Genomic DNA, 20,000 nt, shown 5'->3' with positions numbered 1-20,000 from the left:
ACTTTATACTGAAATTACCAAGTATGCAAAATTTACCGAGATACATAAATGCACAGTTTATACCTAAATAAAAACAATAATACACTCACCAATTCAGAAGTTTCCTCCAGTGAACATAATTATCAGTACAAAGCTGACTGGTAAGTTAACTAGTAAAATTTGACTGGAAAACTGGTAATGCAGGTATGGCACAATTGCCGTGTCCTGCCATAATAGAATCACGGGCTCTACACATAAAAATATTGTGCCCCAAAAATGATGACATCACATCACAACTCCAGAGAGAGCACTAATTAACGAAATGGCCGTAACAAGGTAACTATTATTAAATGGATTTTGATGCATATCTTGGACACTTTTGAGCCTATGATCATCAAAAGTTGTCAGTTGATGGATCATGGGACCTTGAAGTGCGTCATGTGAAAAGTATGTCACCATGACCTACTCTCTGAATTTTATGGCTAATCATTTATGAATACATTTTAGGTTATTATTTCAGATACCGAGAGGTTTAGAATAATCAAACCTTGTAAGTTGATGCATCTAGAGGCCTCGAAACATATTTATAAAAAAGTAGGTCACAGTGACCTACTTTTTGAATTTTGCAGACATTCAAATTTTACATTTTCAATTTTAGATGCATATTTTGGACACTTTGAAAGCTAGGATCATCAGACTTTGTCAGTTGATGCATCTTGAGTCTTCATAGTTTGTTGACCAAAAAGTAGGTCACCATGACCTACTTTTGGAATTTGACAGCTATATTTTTATATTTCAGATACTATTTGACTTATAATTATCAAACTTTGTCAGTTGATGCATGACAAAGCTGTTAAATCTTGTTTTAAGAGAATGTATTTGCAAGGAAATGTTGAGATATCTGCCAAGACTTTAAAAATTGGCTGATATTTAGGGAAGGCCAGTTTGCTGAGGGCCAGTTAGAAGTTTTTGGAAAATTAAAAATATTTGAATTATATAAAAAGGAATGTACCAGAAATGCATTCTTATAATTATTTAGTAACACTGTAATAATTTGACTGAAAAAGTTTTTGAAAAATTTCAGTACTGTTGATGGATGTTTAGCAATTACAGCAAAGATCATTGTTCCAAAGAGAGTGGTGCATGATGGGGGATTAAAGTACTCATACTGTGTCATCGTCAATGGTGATCTCAATAATCCTGTGGATGAGTATTACTACAATAACTACAATCAGAAAGTTGATGGGGGAAATAGAAGAGAGTTGTCCCATAGAGACAATATGTCAGGTAATAATAAGCATATACCATTGTACAATGTTATCTGATATCACAATACATGTAACTACATGTAGCATTGAGGGTGTTTATGATTATCCAGTTTTCTTTTTGCAGATGTATGGTGTCAATTTGATGGTGTACTAAATCCAGTTCCAGAAAAAGGCCTATTGCAAAAACTGAAAAATGTTACTGGCTTCGATGGATATGAGAAAAAGTTAGAGTCTGACCTTTTCTTGTCTGTGAAAGGGTTCTTTCCAAGATGGAAACATTTTTTCACAGAAGGAATAGATTTTTCACCTGCAGACATTGTGAACAGAGTGGGTATGCTGTACAGTGGGTTGATAAAATCTTACTACAAAACTATGAAGAAGTGGAATTCGGAGACAGATTTCAAACCAGTGGTAGGAAAGGTAAGTTAGTGTCCACATACAGTCACAGTAAGACTTAACATAAGCTAAGCAATGAATTCCAATGATTTCAGGATGGAGATTTTGTATCAAAGTGACTAGTCCAGTCTTCTTCCCCTCCATGTTAAAAGCCCCATCACTTCTGAAGCCCATAAGTTTACTCATGTGTTCCTTAAATCCATTTTCTTTCATACCGTCTTTCTAAAATGTATATAAGTCTGATGAAGTGGTGGAATTTGGCTTTCTAATACAAAAAATCGAGTTGTGATTTTTCCATTGTTGGCTGCATGAAAAAATGTTTAATGCTCCACAACTGCACTGTCAGACATCAACAATTCACTCATATTTCCCATTTTTACAGCAGAAATGCATTCTAAAAAAGCTGTGCTGTTGTTGTAAGGTTGTTGTAAGTGGTTCCATGTTTATTTAACCAAGTCAGTCACTAATTGGGCGATTGTTCTTTATCAATGCATCAGCATGAATGTTTCAAAATTTCAGTTCAATTTGTTTCTGTGCAGCTTATAATTCATTTAATGCAATCACATTCTTGTGAGCAGTTGATGTTTTTTTAGCCACTGACAGACCAAGATGTGACAACATTTGCCGCGTGGATAGAATCATTCATTTTTAGCTCTTCTGAGCCGAAGGCTCAAAGAGCTAATGCTATGGCCATTTGTGCGGTGTGCGTAAACTTTTTAGAAAAGGGCTATAACTCAAAAACCCCTTGGCCAATTTTTTTCAAATTTGTTACAGGGTATCATTGGCCCAAGGGCTTTCATACATACTAAATAGAGGGATGTGACCCTTTAACAAGGGGAGATAATCAGGAAAATACAAACAAAAGTAGTGGTTGCTAAAAAATCTTCTTCTCAAGAACCACTGGGCAGATTATCACCAAACTTACACATAAGGATGAGGATATGTTGTAGATTAAAAATTGTTCAAGGCATTACCCTGGGGCAAAGGGCGTGGTCTCAAGGTCACTTCAAAGTTGACCTAAATTTATATTTCCTTAAATCGTTGATATTTTAGTCATAAGGACTAGGATCATCAAATTTTGACAGTTAATGCATCTTAGGACCTTGTGTCAAGTTGTCTCAAAAGTAGGTCACGGTGACCTACTTTTTGAATTTTGCAGGTATTTATTTTAAAATTAATTTTGATGCATATCTTGGACACTTTGAAGCCTATGATCATCAAAACTTGTCAGTTGGTGGATCATGGGACCTTGAAATGCGTCAACTGAAAAATAGGTCACCGTGACCTACTTTCTGAATTTTATGGCTTATCATTTATAGATATATTTTAAGTTGTTATTTCAAATACCGAGAGGTTTAGAATCATCAAATCTTGTAAGTTGATGCATTTTGAGGCCTTGAAACATTTATCAAAAAGTAGGTCACAGTGACCTACTTTTTGAATTTTGCAGATATTCAAATTTCACATTTTCAATTTTAGATGCATATTTTGGGCACTGTAAAACCTAGGATCATCAAGCTTTGTCAGTTGATGCTTCTTCAGTCTTCGATTTGTGTCGACCAAAAAGTAGGTCACCGTGACCTACTTTTGGTATTTGACAGCTAAATTACTATATTTGAGACACTATTTGACCTAGAATCATCAAACTTTGTCAGTTGATGCATCTTGAGTCTTCGGAGTGTATCGACCAAAAAATAGGTCACTGTGACTTACTTTTGGCATTTGACAGTTATATTTATATATTTCAGTCACTAATTGACCTACAATCATCAAACTTTGACAGTTGATGCATCTTGAGTCTACGGAGTGTGTTGACCAAAAAGTAGGTCACCTTGACCTACTTTTGGAATTGGATGGCTATATTTATATATTTCAGATACCATTTGACCTACAGTCATCAAACTTTGTCAGTTGTTGGGTCTTGCATGTTCGAAGGGTTTCGACCAAAAAGTAGGTCAACTTGACCTACTTTTGGAATTGGACGGCTATATTTATATATTTCAGATACTATTTGACCTACAGTCATCAAACTTTGTCAGTTGATGCATCTTGCATGTTCAAAGGGTGTCGACCAAAAAGTAGGTCACCTTGACCTACTTTTGGAATTGGACGGCTATATTTATATAATTCAGATACTATTTGACCTACAGTCATCAAACTTTGTCAGTTTTTGGGTCTTGCATGTTTGAAGGCTGTTTATGAAAAAGTAGGTCACCTTGACCTACTTTTGGAATTGGACGGCTATATTTATATATTTCAGATACTATTTGACCTACAGTCATCAAACTTTGTCAGTTGATGGGTCTTGCATGTTCGGAGTTCGCTGACCAAAAAGTAGGTCACCATGACCTACGATTGGAATTTGACAGCTATATTTCAATATTCAGATACTAATTGGCTTAAAATCATCAAACTTTGTCAGTTGATATTTCTTGGGTTCTCAAAATGTGTAAACCAAAAAGTAGGTCACATTGACCTACTTTTTTTGAATTCTTAGGATTCAACTAAAGATTTAGAATATTAAGAGGCTAAGAATAGAAATGGTGGGGTTGTACAATTTATCAGAAGAGCGATTCTAGGCCCTTGGGCCTCTTGTTATGAGTGTGGGATAGTGAAATTCCACCAAGGGGACAAGATTCATGGTCTATAATGAGGCTTTGCCAAATAATGAATGATTATTTTTCTCACATTATTTGACCCATATTAACTGCTTCTCAACAGGATTGAAAAAATTACATTTCTTATTTGAAATGCTACCTTAAATTTAAGTACTTCATAGAAATAGTACTTTAAAATGGTTTACACAAATGTGTAAACTTGAAATTCTATTTCCATCTATTCAGATCTTTTTAATTTAGGACTAGATCATATAGATAATGTCAACACAGGCATGATCAAATTCCTTTCAGTTTATCATTCCATGGCCTACATATAGTACTAGTCAAGAAGTGAACCATAGCAACAATTTTAAGGGGAAATATAACTTAAATTCTAATCAGTTAAACAATGTTTGAAATACATTTAATGATTTCAGACATGATCAGAAATTTTTAATTTGGATTGAATTTTGACAGCAGAAATTGATCTGTGACGTAGTCATGACTGTTTATGTAGCATGTTTTAGTCTGAGTCCGATTCAGTCACACGGATTCGTTTCCTGGATTGATAGGTGTTGTTCGTTATATTGACTGTTATACATGCCATAAAGAGCAAGGTACATTAAGGCCCAAATTTCGCCACAAAATTAGGATAAATTTAAAATGTGGTTTCACTTGGTTTAATCATTATGATTATGCACTAGGGCATTGGCCCCGATGATACGTGTGGAAATTAGTGACGTAATATGTTCTGTGACGTCATTTTCCTTATCTCCGATTGACATGATTTACCAAAATTGCCGAAATTAGCCGTTTTTTATGCCTTTGAAACCGTTTTTAAGATAGAGCACATGCAACAACCACAAAGATGTTTTGTGTACAAATTAATCATGTTGAAAGTCAGTAATGAGCAAATTTTCGACTTGGTTGTTAAATGAGCAGACTATTAAATTTAACGTTTAACCATTTCCCGCGTTCATTTGTTATACAAATTTCAACGTTGATGGTGTTCATATATACAAGTTAAAAGCAATACAAGCTGTAACTGACGGCATTTTTTCAACTATCCAATTATGCATCAATTAACTTCGATCGGTATAACTAATATAATCCCCAAGATCTGAAGAAAAATTCAGCAAAATAAACAAGGGAATATCCTACAGTGCGCGTTTCGTATAAACCGCCATTGCGTCGTATACACGGACATGGGAACGATGATTGCCGAACATAATCGGGTTGCTGAGACCGACGTCATATACAAATATGGAAACTGACGTGGGTAACTACAAGTTCCGTTTGTTTAAAATATTACATCGCTTCATGAATGGCAAGAAGTACTATAAGTGTAAGAACGTAATAATTACGCAAATGTGCAACTCAAATAAAATTTTGATAGTGGATTTTCTATAAAATTGGCATGTTAAATTGTTTACAAATCTGACATGTGCCCAGTGCCTCTCTTTCGCTTTTTTCCGAACTGGTGACCTTCGAAGTCAATGCACATTGGAGATTACGAATATAAATTACTGGCAGGATGACAATGATTCGTGAATCGACATTTTTTGCTGATTTGACGGGTTTATTGCTTCATATTCACTCTTATTCTATTAAGTTGTATGTTTTTAATCACAAATATGTTCAATATTTGTTCTTTTATTTTTCAATATATTTACCGTCAGTTACAGCTTGTATTGCTTTAATGAATAAATAATATGCATATGTACAGCATATTAAATTTTATAAGACCCTACGTAGTTTGCATTGAAGAAGATAGTGTGTAATCAGAGAATTGGAATCTTCGACACAGATATTTCCGATTCCAATTTTACTCGTTTTATGTTTGATATAGATACGCAATGATATCAACACAATTAATGTAACACATTTGTTTATAAAATAAAAAGTTTAATAATATCGAAAATGAAAGCGCGATAACTTAATCGGTACCTTTATACCAGAGCATAATAGTGCGAGAGTTCGAATGCAAAATTCGGTTATATTTCCCCCGTAAAAATTGAATTAGTAGCAAGTCAATCATACAGGCTTTAAATATATACACTTGAAAATCAATTCATTAGAATATATTGTGTATTATTTCCATACTGCAGTACCTGTAGTTTTATGACATGCATGTTTCCTATCAAAACAATTCCAACTTCACCGATCTGTCGTTTATATTACAAAGTTGTCGAACTCATTTAGGAGAGGTTACTCCATGATATATATGGTAATGAAATATTCGCGATCTACCCTGCTGTAAGAATGAATGTTGGTAGTTGATAGATGAACGATGTAGTATCTAGATACATGTATCTAAATTATTACTCATTTGTAAGCTAAAAGATAAAGTATACACTTGTATTGTGTGTTCCAAGAGGACAAAACCCGGTGAACCCCGATCATTACATGTAAAAAATAGATAAAAAACATTTCTTAAGAAACATTTTTAGTAGAAACGAACGACCCTGACTGCATTTGCAATCAATGTCAACAGATCTACAACTCTAATCGTTTCATGCTTAAATTTTCGCAAGCATTCAGTACTACCATAAGGGGGGGGGGGGATAAATCAAAATTCGCATGTAAAATTTATGGAAAAACTACATTCTCAAAACAAAAGAATGTGTGGGCCAAATTCCCCTGTTGCTACGTCACTGTAATAATTATTTGTTTATAGAATCGCCTTATATTTGTCGATTACTGACGCACGTGTTCTGTGACATCGTCTTATTTGAAAATACATGATAGCTAGTCATTGGTTACTATTTTCATCATTGAATCGTGGAACTGGTGTTGAAGTATTAGAACGCGATTTTCACACATAAGGAGAACTTTCTTTTCCTGCATTTACACTCTAACCGTCGGTCACTTAGCATTTAGTGGCATGTGCACAAAACACCGCTTAATGACTATATCCGAATCATGCGCGGATCTAGAGTGAAGGTGCGGACACCCCCTCCCCTCTGGAATTAAAGTTGTATGAAATTTGTGCGCAAAGTAATGAGGACTAAACCAAAGCACAATATTATCGTTTGTATAAAACTGGAACGATTGTTTGATATCCTCCTTTTCCCAAAGTACATAATTACCGGTGATTAAGGTAAACATTCTAACCAAGCAGTATGCTTGGCTTTTTTCAATTTCAATTTCACTAAAAATCTTTGTGGAAATAATGTAAGTTCTCAACAAAGCACAGGAATTTGGATACAGCGCGGTAATAATATATTAATTTTAGCAAAGCATGATATTTTGTAGCATTAAAGTTTGAACACTCGATATTTTCTTTGTTTAAACTTCAAATAATTCAAATAGCCGACGTTATAGAAATAAAGTAAAAGTATTGAACAATTGTTCAATGTGTTGTAATCGTACACTACCATTATTTGGAGACTTTAGTGAAATGAAGAATTCAAACATAACTCTCCGAAATTTCGCTGCATTTAGATAGATGAAGTACGTCAGTCGCGTGTCATTGACTACAAAAGAAAATTGCATATTCCCAGATACATGGAAATCGTGCAGCATGCAGAAAGTACCCTGAATAGGTGTCTGACAAATCACACAACGATGGCTGCAAAAAACATGTGCCGGTCATGGTCACGGTCTGATGATATCGTGGCACTTTTGCACGATGATGAATATCTAATATGAATGTAAGATCAAATGAAACTTAATTGGCTGTTTTATAATAATGTAATTATTTACATATTGTTAAGCATAATATTTTCTACAATTTTACGTTCTGTAGTAATTTTCTTGAGATCGATTAGGTGAACAACGTGAACAAAGCATACGATATGTCTCCGAGTAAAACATTACTTAACCGCCGAGTTTCACTTGAAAGAGAAACTATTTGGTAACCAATGCGCACCCCTTTCTCACACCAAAAATCCTTGAAAAAAGTGCATATCATATTCGACAAAATACGGTACTATGCTACACATCGACGTATTCTTCATGATATTCAAGCATAAATATGATGGTTTGATGAGAGAATCAGGAAAAAGTGGCTAGATTTGGTCATAAAATTTTCATTTATTTGTCTCAAATGAACAGTTTGCATTTTGATTTTTTTCCCCCGGACCCCCACCCTCTTTAAGAGGGGACAAGCCCTTCCCGCACTCTTCCCCTCGTCGCAACGCGACTCGGCCGTCTACTATCATATCTCCGACAAAATCGGCATGTATCAAAAGGTAGAAGGGGGGGGTGTCAAAAATATACGATCCTCTCCCATGGGGACTTCGGACGTGGTTTGAGACAATGAATGTGATTTATGACTCAAACTTCTTTCCTTTGCGTAAATATTAATGCATTGAAAGATTTGTTATATAAAGATAATTGTCAGGAGCCTGTATATTTTTTTTCAAATAAAGAGTGTAATTAATAGATGCAAGTGCATATGCTAAAACATTGAATATAATACCGACAAGATTATTTTTTGTTAGGTTTTTCATGGTGTCATTGTCAACTCTTGTGTAGAACTTATCACATTGTTTGTAAATCTTATCACATCCTATAAGGTTCACATTCGGTCCCATTGTCATATGTTGAATTTTAAAAAAAACTTTTCAAGTTCGATTTATAATATTTCTTTTCACATATATTCTGAATGAATTTCATGTTCTTTTTACTACATGTACAATCCAATGTAGCATTGGTTAGTGTGTGTTTCCTCGCTGAAAACATTTAGTGCGCTCGAAAAAAAAACACCGAACAAAGTGTACATATATACACAAGAATAATAACATAAGGTAACCACGCGCTACGTACATATATGATATTCATTTAATTTAGATGAAAACAATGCAAATTGGATGCAAATGTAAATACAATGTTAAAACTGAATGAATATATATGGGTTGCTCTACAATTCTTAGATACAATTACAGCAATCGTCCTTCAAATCACAGCATCCACCGCATTGAGTCATCTACAATTGATTAAAACTTTCGGGAAAAATAAATTAAACTTTTCAAATAAAAATCATAGTGCACATTTGTTTAATAAAACTTTGAGCATTTGGCGACATCAATTGGATTATTTTCAGATTGAGTTCATGACATAGCTTTCTTGTTCATGACGTCACATAAAGTAACGTCAAAATGGCACAACGTTATCGTAAACTATACTGTATTTACATATGTATTATACATAAGTAAAGTTTTTTACGAAGACATCACAACAATTTTATGGAAGTATACACCATATGAAAGAATTTTGAGGAATATCATTTAATTTGGACGCGGGGCCAAATTTGGCCCCAAACGTACCTTGTCCTTTGTCCACTGCTAAATATTGACCCCAAGGAATGCTGAGCACTTGTTGATGTAGATTGGTGTGTGACCTGGTTTGTTAGCCAAGTTGCTTAGCAAATCTCGGCATTTAAATTGGTGAAGGATGGGCGTCCAGTTGGGCGTCTGGGCGGGTGGCGTCCACAATTAGCTTATTCGGTCTCTAACTTTCATACTTTTTGGTGCATCTTTGTGAGACTTGCATATCATGATCACATCCAAAAGAGGAAGGTTCCCATTTATTTTGAGGTCAAAAGGTCAAAGGTCAAGGTCACTTTGTCACTAAATGCCATAGATTTGAGCTTGTCTGGTCTCTAACTTTCATACTACTTGGTGCGTCTTTGTCAGACTTGCATATTTTGATCACATCCAAAAGAGGAAGGTTCCTATTTATTTTGAGGTCAAAAGGTCAAGGTCTCTTTTTCACTATATACTGTAGATTTGAGCTTGCCTCTAACTTTTATACATGTACATGTACTTGCTGGTGCATGTTTATCAGACTTCAAATCCTGATGACATTCAAGATTCATGTTGCTTTTGAAATCCAAAGGTCATGGTCATTATCACACTAAATACCTATTGCGACCATTCGAAGCTTCATACTTATAAACTATATTAAATACATGCATGTTTTTACTTCGTGAATGCAAGCGTGCATAATTTTCCAAACTGCAACTCGCTCATACAAAAAATATGCATTTTAGCGATTTTTTTAGTTTGAATGGCAGCATTTTCTGAAAATGGTGTGCCCAAGTTGAAGGACGGCTTGGATACTGTGGAGCTAGGTAGGGCTGTGGCTGCTGATACTGTTTCGAAATGAGAACTGTTTTGTGTAGAAAAGTTTGGGATTGGAACCAAAGAAGTATTGGATGAGGATTTGGATAAAATGTTGCGAATTTCTATTGTGCAGTAATTGTTCAACGATTGAATTTTTTGTGGCCCGTTACATACACTTGCAATGTGTCAGGACATTCGAATCCGTCATTCTCTGGACAAGGCCGGGTCTATTGCAATTGGTTGTTGTCGTCCGTCGTGCATTAACAATTTAACATTTTTAACTTCTTCCTAATACCTAACAGTCCAAATCTTTTCAAATTTGGTATGAAGCATCATTGGGACAAGGGGGACATAAATTGTAAATTTCAGGACTCCAGCACCCCGGGGCCATAGGGACGGGTCAAAAACTGCCCAAAATTGACCAATTTTCAAAAATCTTCTTCTCAAGAACCGCACATGTGTAAGAAAAACTAAATGCATGGTGATGTAGAGCAGGAAGGCCTCTACCAAAATTGTAAATTTCATGATCCCTGGGGTAGGGGTTCTGACCCCAGGGTGGGGCCAAACTTAGTATATAGTGTTTATATGTAAAACACTTAACATTTTCTTTAGTGCTGTTGATACTCATAATATTGACACTATATAGATACATGTATTTAGAAAGAGCAGATAGTCCTTTACCAAAATTGTAAATTTGATGATCCCAGAGGTAGGGTCTTTGGTATCATGGTGGGGCTAAAATGGTCAGTTATTAAATGTGTGAACAATAGACATTTTTAACTTCTTGATAACTATCATTCCAATTCTTTTCAAATTTGGTATGTAACATATTTGGAAGAAAGGGAACATAAATTGTAAATTTTGGGATTCCTGCACCCCTGGGGTCTATGGGTCAGGGCAAAAACTGTCCCAAAATGACAAATTTTCAAAAATCTTCTTCTCAAGAACCACACACATGTAAGAAAAACTAAATGCATAATGATGTAGAGCAGGAAGGCTTCTACCAAAATTGTAAATTTCATGATCCCTGGGGTAGGGGTTCTGATCCCAGGGCGGGGCCATACTTGGTATATAGTGCTAAATGGTTAGAGCAGGTAGTCTTTTACCAAAAGTGTAAATTTGATTTTCTCCAGAGTAAGGGTTCTGACCCTAGGGTTAGGCCAAACTTAATATATAGTATGTATGTGTAAGTTTGCTGATACTGTATAAAATCTAAATGCATACTTAGGAATAGCAGAAAAGGATGTACAAAAAATGGTGAATTTCATAACCCATGCAGGGTTATGACTTTAGGAGTCCAAATTAGTCATATCTTTTGATATTTTAATGTTAATAATCCTATTATTTAAAGCCTTTCATCAGTGTATGCACTTTTGAGGGCACCCTCATGAAAATTTTAGTTTGAAATTTCCTGAAACATTTCTGAAATTTTCCTGAAACATTCCAGAATTGTCTATCTGAATCAAGTCTGAAACAAAAGTCTGAAACATGCCTGTAATTGGAACATTCCAGGCATGTTTCAGACTTGGTGTTTCAGCCAATTGCGAGTGATGTTTCAGCCAAAATTTCAGCAATGTTTCATACAGTTTTCAAACTGTAAGTAAGCAAGGTTTCAGAAATATTCGGCAATTATTCAGTGCCGTTTCAGCAATTATTCAGCACCGTTTCAGAAATTATTCAGCACTGTTTCAGCAAATATTAAGTACTGTTTCAGCAATTATTCAGCACTGTTTCAGCAATTGTTCAGTGCTGTTTCAGCAAATATTAAGTACTGTTTCAGCAATTATTCAGTGCTGTTTCAGCAAATATTAAGTACTGTTTCAGCAATTATTCAGTGCCGTTTCAGCAATAATACCCCACCTATTCAGCAATGTTACAGCACTTATTCAGCAAGGATACGCTAGCTTTCCATCCTACAATATACTTTAAAAAATAATCGAGACAAATATATTTCAATTTTTATTTTTCATTCAAAATATCAAAGTCTTAAATTGTCCTTTTCAGGCACTACCTTTTTTATAATTTAAATTTCCATTTACTGTTTACTTGGTATTACATCCTACTGGGTCTTCCCACCTCTCTGATTAGAAATAGCTAGCTGTTGTAGGCCTTATAGTCCACTATGAGGTAATCATTCTGATTGTCATATAGATTTATAGGCCTTGTCTGTATCCAACGAATTTTTAGGATAATCCACTTCTTAATTTGCTTGAATCCATCTGAAATTATACTAGCATACATGTACATTGTAAACTTAACAATGTGTTTAATCTTATAAATAATGATCGAAGTTCATATAAATTCATGATCTTAATTAATTCAACATGGAATGCTTCAAATTTATGTGATCGAAAGTTCTGATTTTTACATAGTACAGGCACTTAATAGGACTATTAGGTTAACATTAACACAAAAATTCATACCTCGAACTGTTAACAAAATGGCGTCGAAGATTCAGGCCAGGGAAACCAAGATCTGGAGGTTTTCATGCTTATGCATTCTCCCTCAAGGTATTTACTAAAATCTTTTCTTGGATCCTTTATACAGGAGAATGGAATCGCATTAAATTCATCTTCACCCACTCATACAACGATGGCGTTATGATTTCAAGACATGGCTGTTGATCAAACGAATTTTTTCCCGCGTGCAATACTTCCGTCTGCGATGAATATTAAACTGGTACCCTTATCGACCTCGCCTATTTCGTATGTAGGTAGCATCGATCAGCGGGGAACCAGTTTACAAATATTTAAAAAAAAATATTGTCAAAAGTATTATAGCTCTTAAAATAAAGGATATATTCCAATATTTCTCCTATAAATTTTTTTTATCGATTTTTTAAATACTTTGTAATTGATTGACAACTTCCGTCAACATCGGAAGAAAACACAGAAGATGGAGGCCGGAGGGTCAGTGCAGTGAGAAGATTACTTAACATGTAAGTTTCAAAACCAAAATAGTATAGGGTTAAATTATGATTGAAAATGACAGTCATATAAATAAATGGCACTTGGTTTCAATTTTGAAGTAGAGGTGACTGACTAATGAAAGTCGCCGATTTTTTTAAATTTATTTTTTTACACTTACGATTTTTGTTAGGCCTAGGACACCCATGTTTTCTTATGTAACAGTGTGTAAAGATTTCAAGCTAAATGCACAAATGAATTTCACTGCCCACAGTTATAACAAGTAGGGATTACACACGTTGTAATTGTAAAACGACAAAGTTACGACGACCCGAATTTTCTCAACACAATTTCGCAATCTCTTGCTAGTGCCATTCTTCCATACTTTCACAACGTCTCGTAGGTTGAAAAATTCAGAAAATGCTTAATGCAGTTTTGTATTTGATTCCAATTGCAAAAATATACTATGGTAAAGCAGTTTAAGTATATCTATGACACAAAATGCTCTTGAATTCATACATTGAAATATTACGTCATTAGAACTGAATTACGATTATAAATCAAATATACAGCATGAGTAATACAGCAATAGATACTCAAGAATTTGCTTGAAATGTAGGACTGTGTGATTGTATTGTTATGGAGCCTCTAATTAATATATTCATATATTGTTATTATATTTTTTCAGTAAGTCATTCTTAGGAGAACTTCTTAGTAGATAATAAGCAGGCTGACTCTTTATAAATTGGGAAGAGGAAGGAGTCGGAACTGAACATTCTGGAGGGAGTGGCTTGTGCTGAGTTTTATTTTTTAAGGAAACTTCCATTCAACATGTTCAACAACAGAAAATTTGTGAATTAACCCACTGTAGAGTGCCAAAATCTGTTGCAACAGAATAGATGCAGATTAATCTAATAGATCTGCCTGTGATGACCATGATTGGAACTATATCTTGTTTAGGACTTAAATAATGATCAACTCCAAAAAGTACCAAAAACTGTTACAACAGAATTGCTACAGTATAGATGCCTGTGATGACCATGATCGAGACTAATATATTTTTGATGAAGTGTTAAAGTGTATACACAGACACAAACATGGGCATAGTTAATTTGTTTTGTATTATATAATTTCCATTATGGGTTGATTTCATTGTCATGTCATATATTATGATTATAGTTTAAATAATTTATCTCCGAGGAATTTGTCTTTTCTCAGCATGATAAGTTGTCGCAATATTGCAGAGTTTCAGACAGTTTCAGCAATTTGAATGTTTCAGATGGAACTCAGCAATTTTAATTGATGTTTCAGACTGTCTCAGCAACTTGTCTGAATGTTTCAGTAATTAAGAAATGTTTCAGCAATGCTCAAGGTGTTTCAGCATATGTACTGAAACATGTTCAGCATTGATTCAGCAAGAAACATTTCAGTAAGCAATGTTTCAGTAATTAAGAAATGTTTCAGCAATGCTCAAGGTGTTTCAGCATATTTGCTGAAACATGTTCAGCATTGATTCAGCAAGAAAAATTTCAGTAAGCAACGTTTCAGATTTGTTTCAGCAAATTTTCAGCAAAATATTTTCATGAGGGCGCGATGCAGTGAAGTTTTAAGAACACATCTTGTTTATACTGTTGCTGAACATTAGAATTTAGCTTAGATATTCAGAACGGGAAATTTTTTCTAGATTTCATAGCCCATGGAAGTATAGTGATACTTTTTCACTAGTATTCAGGTAACCGATGAGGCCTGTGGGCCTCTTGTTGACACTTTTGTTGGTGATTTGTTCTGCATCCTTGGGCATTTTTCATTAGTACATGTACAATGGAAATGTAGAAGGGGTCTTCATGTTTGGAATATCCCTCGGGACATTTAACTTTGTACAAAATGTAGGTTGACACCGGACATTTTTCAGGGTCATCAGGGGTTGCATACAAGTGAGGAGGGCACGCCCGGCTATCCGTGACATCGGCACCCGTTCTAGTCTTGGTGGCCTTCTCATGATACTCTAGATAGTCGAGTTGAAATCCCTCATCTCTTTTCAGAACAACATCACCCCATTTCATTTTATGATGTTCGGTCCCCCCCTCGCATGCCAAAATACAATGTGTTGTTAAATCACAACATGTTTATCAAAGAGGTTGGTGTATTTTCTCGTAATTGTTCAGTTGTGTAGAGTTTATCAATTTCGTCATGTGTTATGGAGTCAGACCTTCAAGGATTATTTCCACGTCCTTGTGCTTTTAGATATTTTTGTTTTGCCTTGAGGGCTTCTCTGCACTGAGCAAATTTGAAGCTTAATCGTAATTAATGAATATTGATAATGGTGATATTTTAAGTGCCTTTCAAACTCCCTCTAAGAGTTGACTAGGGCTCATATTTTTCACCCGATTTGGTTTTAACGCTCACAATAAAGTTTGCCAACAGAGGGTCCAGCTCAATGGATGGGATATCATAAATTTCTCTTGACTCCCACTCAGTTCAAAATACAGTTTACTCCACTTTAAAATATTGAAGTCTCTTATTTTGAAATATCCCTTATTAGTCCCCTACCGACGAAGTCGAAGGGGACTTTAGGTTTGTGCTCTATCCGTCTGTCTGTCTGTTTGCCTGGTGCTGTCCGAATTTCATCTCGGTCCATTGATTTTTCACTAAGTTATGGCCCTTGGACTTAGAAAAATAGCATGAATATCAGTTTTCTGGACTTTTTTTTATATGCTTGCAGATATTCATTTGATTTTTGGTACATTGGTCAAGGATCAAAGTTTTACATACAAATATATAAGGAAAATCTTTAAAAATCCTCCTCTCAAGAACCACTGATCCAGAAAAGCTGATATTTACATGAAAGCTTCCTGACATAGTGCAGATTTAAGTTTGTTAAAATCATGGCCCCTGGGGGTTTGTTAAGGCCACAATAGGGATCAAAGTTTTGCATGCAATTATATAGGAAAAATCTTTAAATATGAGCCAAAATGACTCAGGTGAGCAATGTGGCCCATGGGCCTCTTGTTTTTGGTATGCTTGCTGGTATTCATTTGATATTTGGTTTAAGATCAAGTTTGAATTTCGTCTCAGTTCATTGATTTTTATACGCCCGTCATTATTATACACCCGTCATTGGACGGGACGTATTGTTATGGCGCTGTCTGGTTGGCTGGCTGGCTGGCTGGCTGTCCGTCCATCCGTCCGGGTCATGTTTTCCAGACTTTCTTTGTAACTGACGCATATACAACTTTGAAATTTGGTCATAATGTCTCCCTCAAGAATTGTAAGAGTGTCGTTTGCATTTCAGCTGGATTAGTCCATCCTTGACCTACTTAAGGGCTCTAAGTAGGTCAAACAGTTTTCTGGACTTTTTTCATTACAGATACAGATATTGCCCTGAAATTTACACATAAGCTTCGTTTCAGAGGAATAAAAGTTCGATTTGTATTTCAGCTGGATTGGTCTATCCGTCCGTGACCTACATTAGGACTACATGTAGGTCAAACAGTTTTCCGGGCTTTTTTTCGTTATGGATACAGATATTGCACTGAAATTTAGTCACAGGCGTCCTCTTGGAGGATTACAAGTTCCGTTTGAATTTCAGCTGGATTGGTCCTTCCTTGACCTACTTTTGGCCTAAAAATAGGTCAAGCAGTTTTCCATGCTTTTTTTTCATTATGAATACAGATATTGCACTGAAATTTAGTCACTGGCTTCCTCTTGCAGGAATACAAGTTCAGATTGCATTTCAACTGGATTGGTCCATCCTTGACCTACTTTTGAGCTAAAAATATATCAAACAGTTTTCCTGGCTTTTTAGTTCCCTACTGACGAAGTTGAAGGGGACTTTAGGTTTGTGCTCTGTCCGTCTGTCTGTCTTTCCAGCTGTCTGTCAGTCCTGCAAATCAGTTTTCCGGACGTTTTTTTGACGTGCTTGTAGATTTTCATTTGATATTTGGTACATTGCTTTGCCATAAGAAGTTACAGATCAAGTTCAAATATTGTCTCGGTCCATTGATTTTTAGCTCTTCTGAGCCGAAGGCTCAAAGAGCTAATCATATGGCCATATGTCTGGCGTACGGTGTGTGTCAAATTTTTGGAAAAAGGGCTATATCTCAAGAACCCCTTGGCCAATTCTTGTCAAATTTGTCACAGAGTATCCTTGGCCCAAGGGCTTTCATTTGTACTAAAACCAGGGTTGTGACCCTTTAACAAGGGGAGATAATTAGGAAAATGCAAACAAAAGTGGTTGCTAAAAAATCTTCCTCTCAAGAACCACTGGACAAATTATCACCAAACTTATGCATAAGGATGAGGATAAGTTGTAGATAAAAAATTGTTCAAGGCATCATCCTGGGGCAAAGGGTGTGGTCTCAAGGTCACTTCAAAGTTGACCTTAAATTTTGTTTTGTTAAAATTTTGATATTTTGCTTAGTATAAGGACTAGGATCATCAAATTTTGTCAGTTGATGCATCTTAGGACCTAATATCATGTTGTCTCAAAAGTAGGTCATGGTGACCTACTTTTTGAATTTCGCAGGTAATTATTATTAAATGGATTTTGATGCATATCTTGGACACTTTTGAGCCTATGATCATCAAAAGTAGTCAGTTAATGGATCATGGGACCTTGAACTGCGTCATGTGAAAAGTATGTCACCATGACCTACTTTCTGAATTTTATGGCTTATCATTTATGAATACATTTTAGGTTGTTATTTCAGATACCGAGAGGTTTAGAATCATCAAACCTTGTAAGTTGATGCGTCTAGAGGCCTTGAAACTTATTTGTAAAAAAAGTAGGTCACAGTGACCTACTTTTTGAATTTTGCAGATATTCAAATTTCATATTTTCAATTTTAGATGCATGTTTTGGATACTATGAAAGCTAGAATCATCAAACTTTGTCAGTTGATGCATCTTGAGTCTTCATAGTTTGTTGACTAAAAAGTAGGTCACTGCAACCTAGTTTTGGAATTTGACAGCTATATTTTTATATTTCAGATACTATTTGACTTACAATTATCAAACTTTGTCAGTTGATGCATCTTGAGTCTTCAGAGTATGTTGACTAAAAAGTAGGTCACAGTGACCTATTTTTGGATTTTGACAGGCTTGCTATATTTGAATATTTCAGATACTATTTGACTTGCAATCATCAAACTTTGTCAGTTGATGGGTCTTGAGTCGTCAGAGTGTGTCGACCAAAAAGTAGGTCACTGTGACCTACTTTTGGAATTTGACGTTTATATCTGAATATTTCAGATACTATTTGACTTCAATTATCAAACTTTGTCAGTTGATGCATCTTGAGTCTTTGGAGTGTGTTGACCAAAAAGTAGGTCACTGTGGCCTTCTTTTGGAATTTGACATACTATTTGACTTGTCAGTTGATGCATCTTGAGTCTTCAGTGTGTCGACAAAAAGTAGGTCACCGTGACCTACTTTTGGACAGTTACATTTAAATTTTCAGGTACTATTTGACTTAATTAACATCATCAATCTTTGTTAATTGATGAATCTTGGTTAGTGAGAATTTTTGCCTGTTCTACAATGTATCAGAAGAGTGATTCTAGGACCATGGGCCTCTTGTTCACTAAGTTATGGCCCTTGGACTTAGAAAAATAGCATGAATTATTAGTTTTCCTAACTTTTTAGGTCACCTGAATCATTCAGGTGACCTATTGCTATCTGTTTTTGTCCGTCGTCGTTCGTCGTGCGCCGTGCGTTAACATTTGAACATTTTCAGCTTCTTCTCTGAAACCCCTGAACCAATTTCAACCAATTTTGGCATATAGCATCTGTGGGTGGAGGGGAACAAAAATTGTGAAATTCGTGGTCCCTGCCCCCCTGGGGCCTGAGGGGTGGGGCAAAAACCATCAAAATGAGTGTACAGGTAACTCTCGAATTATCGCCACTCAATTCATCGCCATTTTCGTTATAACGCCGCATTTTTCTAGGAACATTTTTCCTGTTACTTAAAACTCTCGTTAAAACGCCAAATTCGTTATCGCCATTTGCCGCAGTGTTTTCATTACAAAAGTCTATTTCAACGTGTTAATTATCTCGATAAACCGCCATGGGTGCACGTGGTCAGTGAAGCAGTAAATTGGTCATTATCAATCTCGGGCGTACACCTGGACAGAAGGATCCCAGTAATTGTTGTATTGAATAAACAAGAACAATACTCGAGATGAACAATACTCAAGTTGTTTATACTGCATGTACATCAAAGAAACACATTTCAATTTAGCTATGGCTTCGCCACGAAAGAGGGTCCTGTTAAATTTCGATGAGAAAAAGCAAATCATTACGTACCAAGGACATCATCAAAAATGTATCCATCAGGATATTGCAAATCATTTTTCTGTTTTATGGGAAAAGGCTATATAAAAAGAATGGCAGTGGGCGACATCTTACCAGCAAAGGATCACTCACTTACATAAGTATTGTAAATAGAGGAAAGATAACTTACATATAAAAGAACAGTAACTCTATTTCTTCAAGATGGCAGTGATTCAATTCATCGCCAAATTCGTTATAATGCCATAATTTCATAAGAACAAAAGGTGGCGGTTTATTGAGAGTTGACTGTAATTTTAAAAAATCTTCTTCTTTACTCCTGGACATCAAGAAGCCAAACTGTGGGCATAATTATAATGAGCGTTGAGCCCTCTACCAAAATTGTGAAATTCATGGCCCCTGGGGCAGGGGTTCTTGTGTTAGGGTGGGGCTCTATTGGTCATATAGTGAAAATGTAGAAATTCTTTGAAAATCTTCTTATATTGGTTTTATCTAAGG

At 35.5% G+C, this 20,000-nt stretch overlaps 1 protein-coding gene and 1 long non-coding RNA gene across 2 annotated transcripts in view; both read left to right on the top strand.

Annotated features, from left to right (window-relative positions):
* LOC125675157 (E3 ubiquitin-protein ligase rnf213-alpha-like) overlaps nt 1–20,000 on the top strand; it is a 204,074-nt gene that overhangs the window by 24,169 nt on the left and 159,905 nt on the right. The window contains 2 exon segments of the mRNA XM_056158173.1: nt 1,064–1,266; nt 1,372–1,667. Of these exon segments, the coding sequence (XP_056014148.1) occupies nt 1,064–1,266; nt 1,372–1,667 (499 nt within the window).
* Nucleotides 12,318–14,413, top strand: LOC130052636 (uncharacterized). Its single transcript, XR_008800996.1, has 2 exons — nt 12,318–13,246; nt 13,903–14,413. It is a non-coding gene; the product is annotated as an uncharacterized LOC130052636 (long non-coding RNA).

The sequence above is a fragment of the Ostrea edulis genome, chromosome 3 (assembly GCF_947568905.1).
Source record: "Ostrea edulis chromosome 3, xbOstEdul1.1, whole genome shotgun sequence".
Taxonomy (NCBI): Eukaryota; Metazoa; Mollusca; class Bivalvia; order Ostreida; family Ostreidae; genus Ostrea; species Ostrea edulis.
This window is presented reverse-complemented; position numbering and strand designations above follow the sequence as displayed.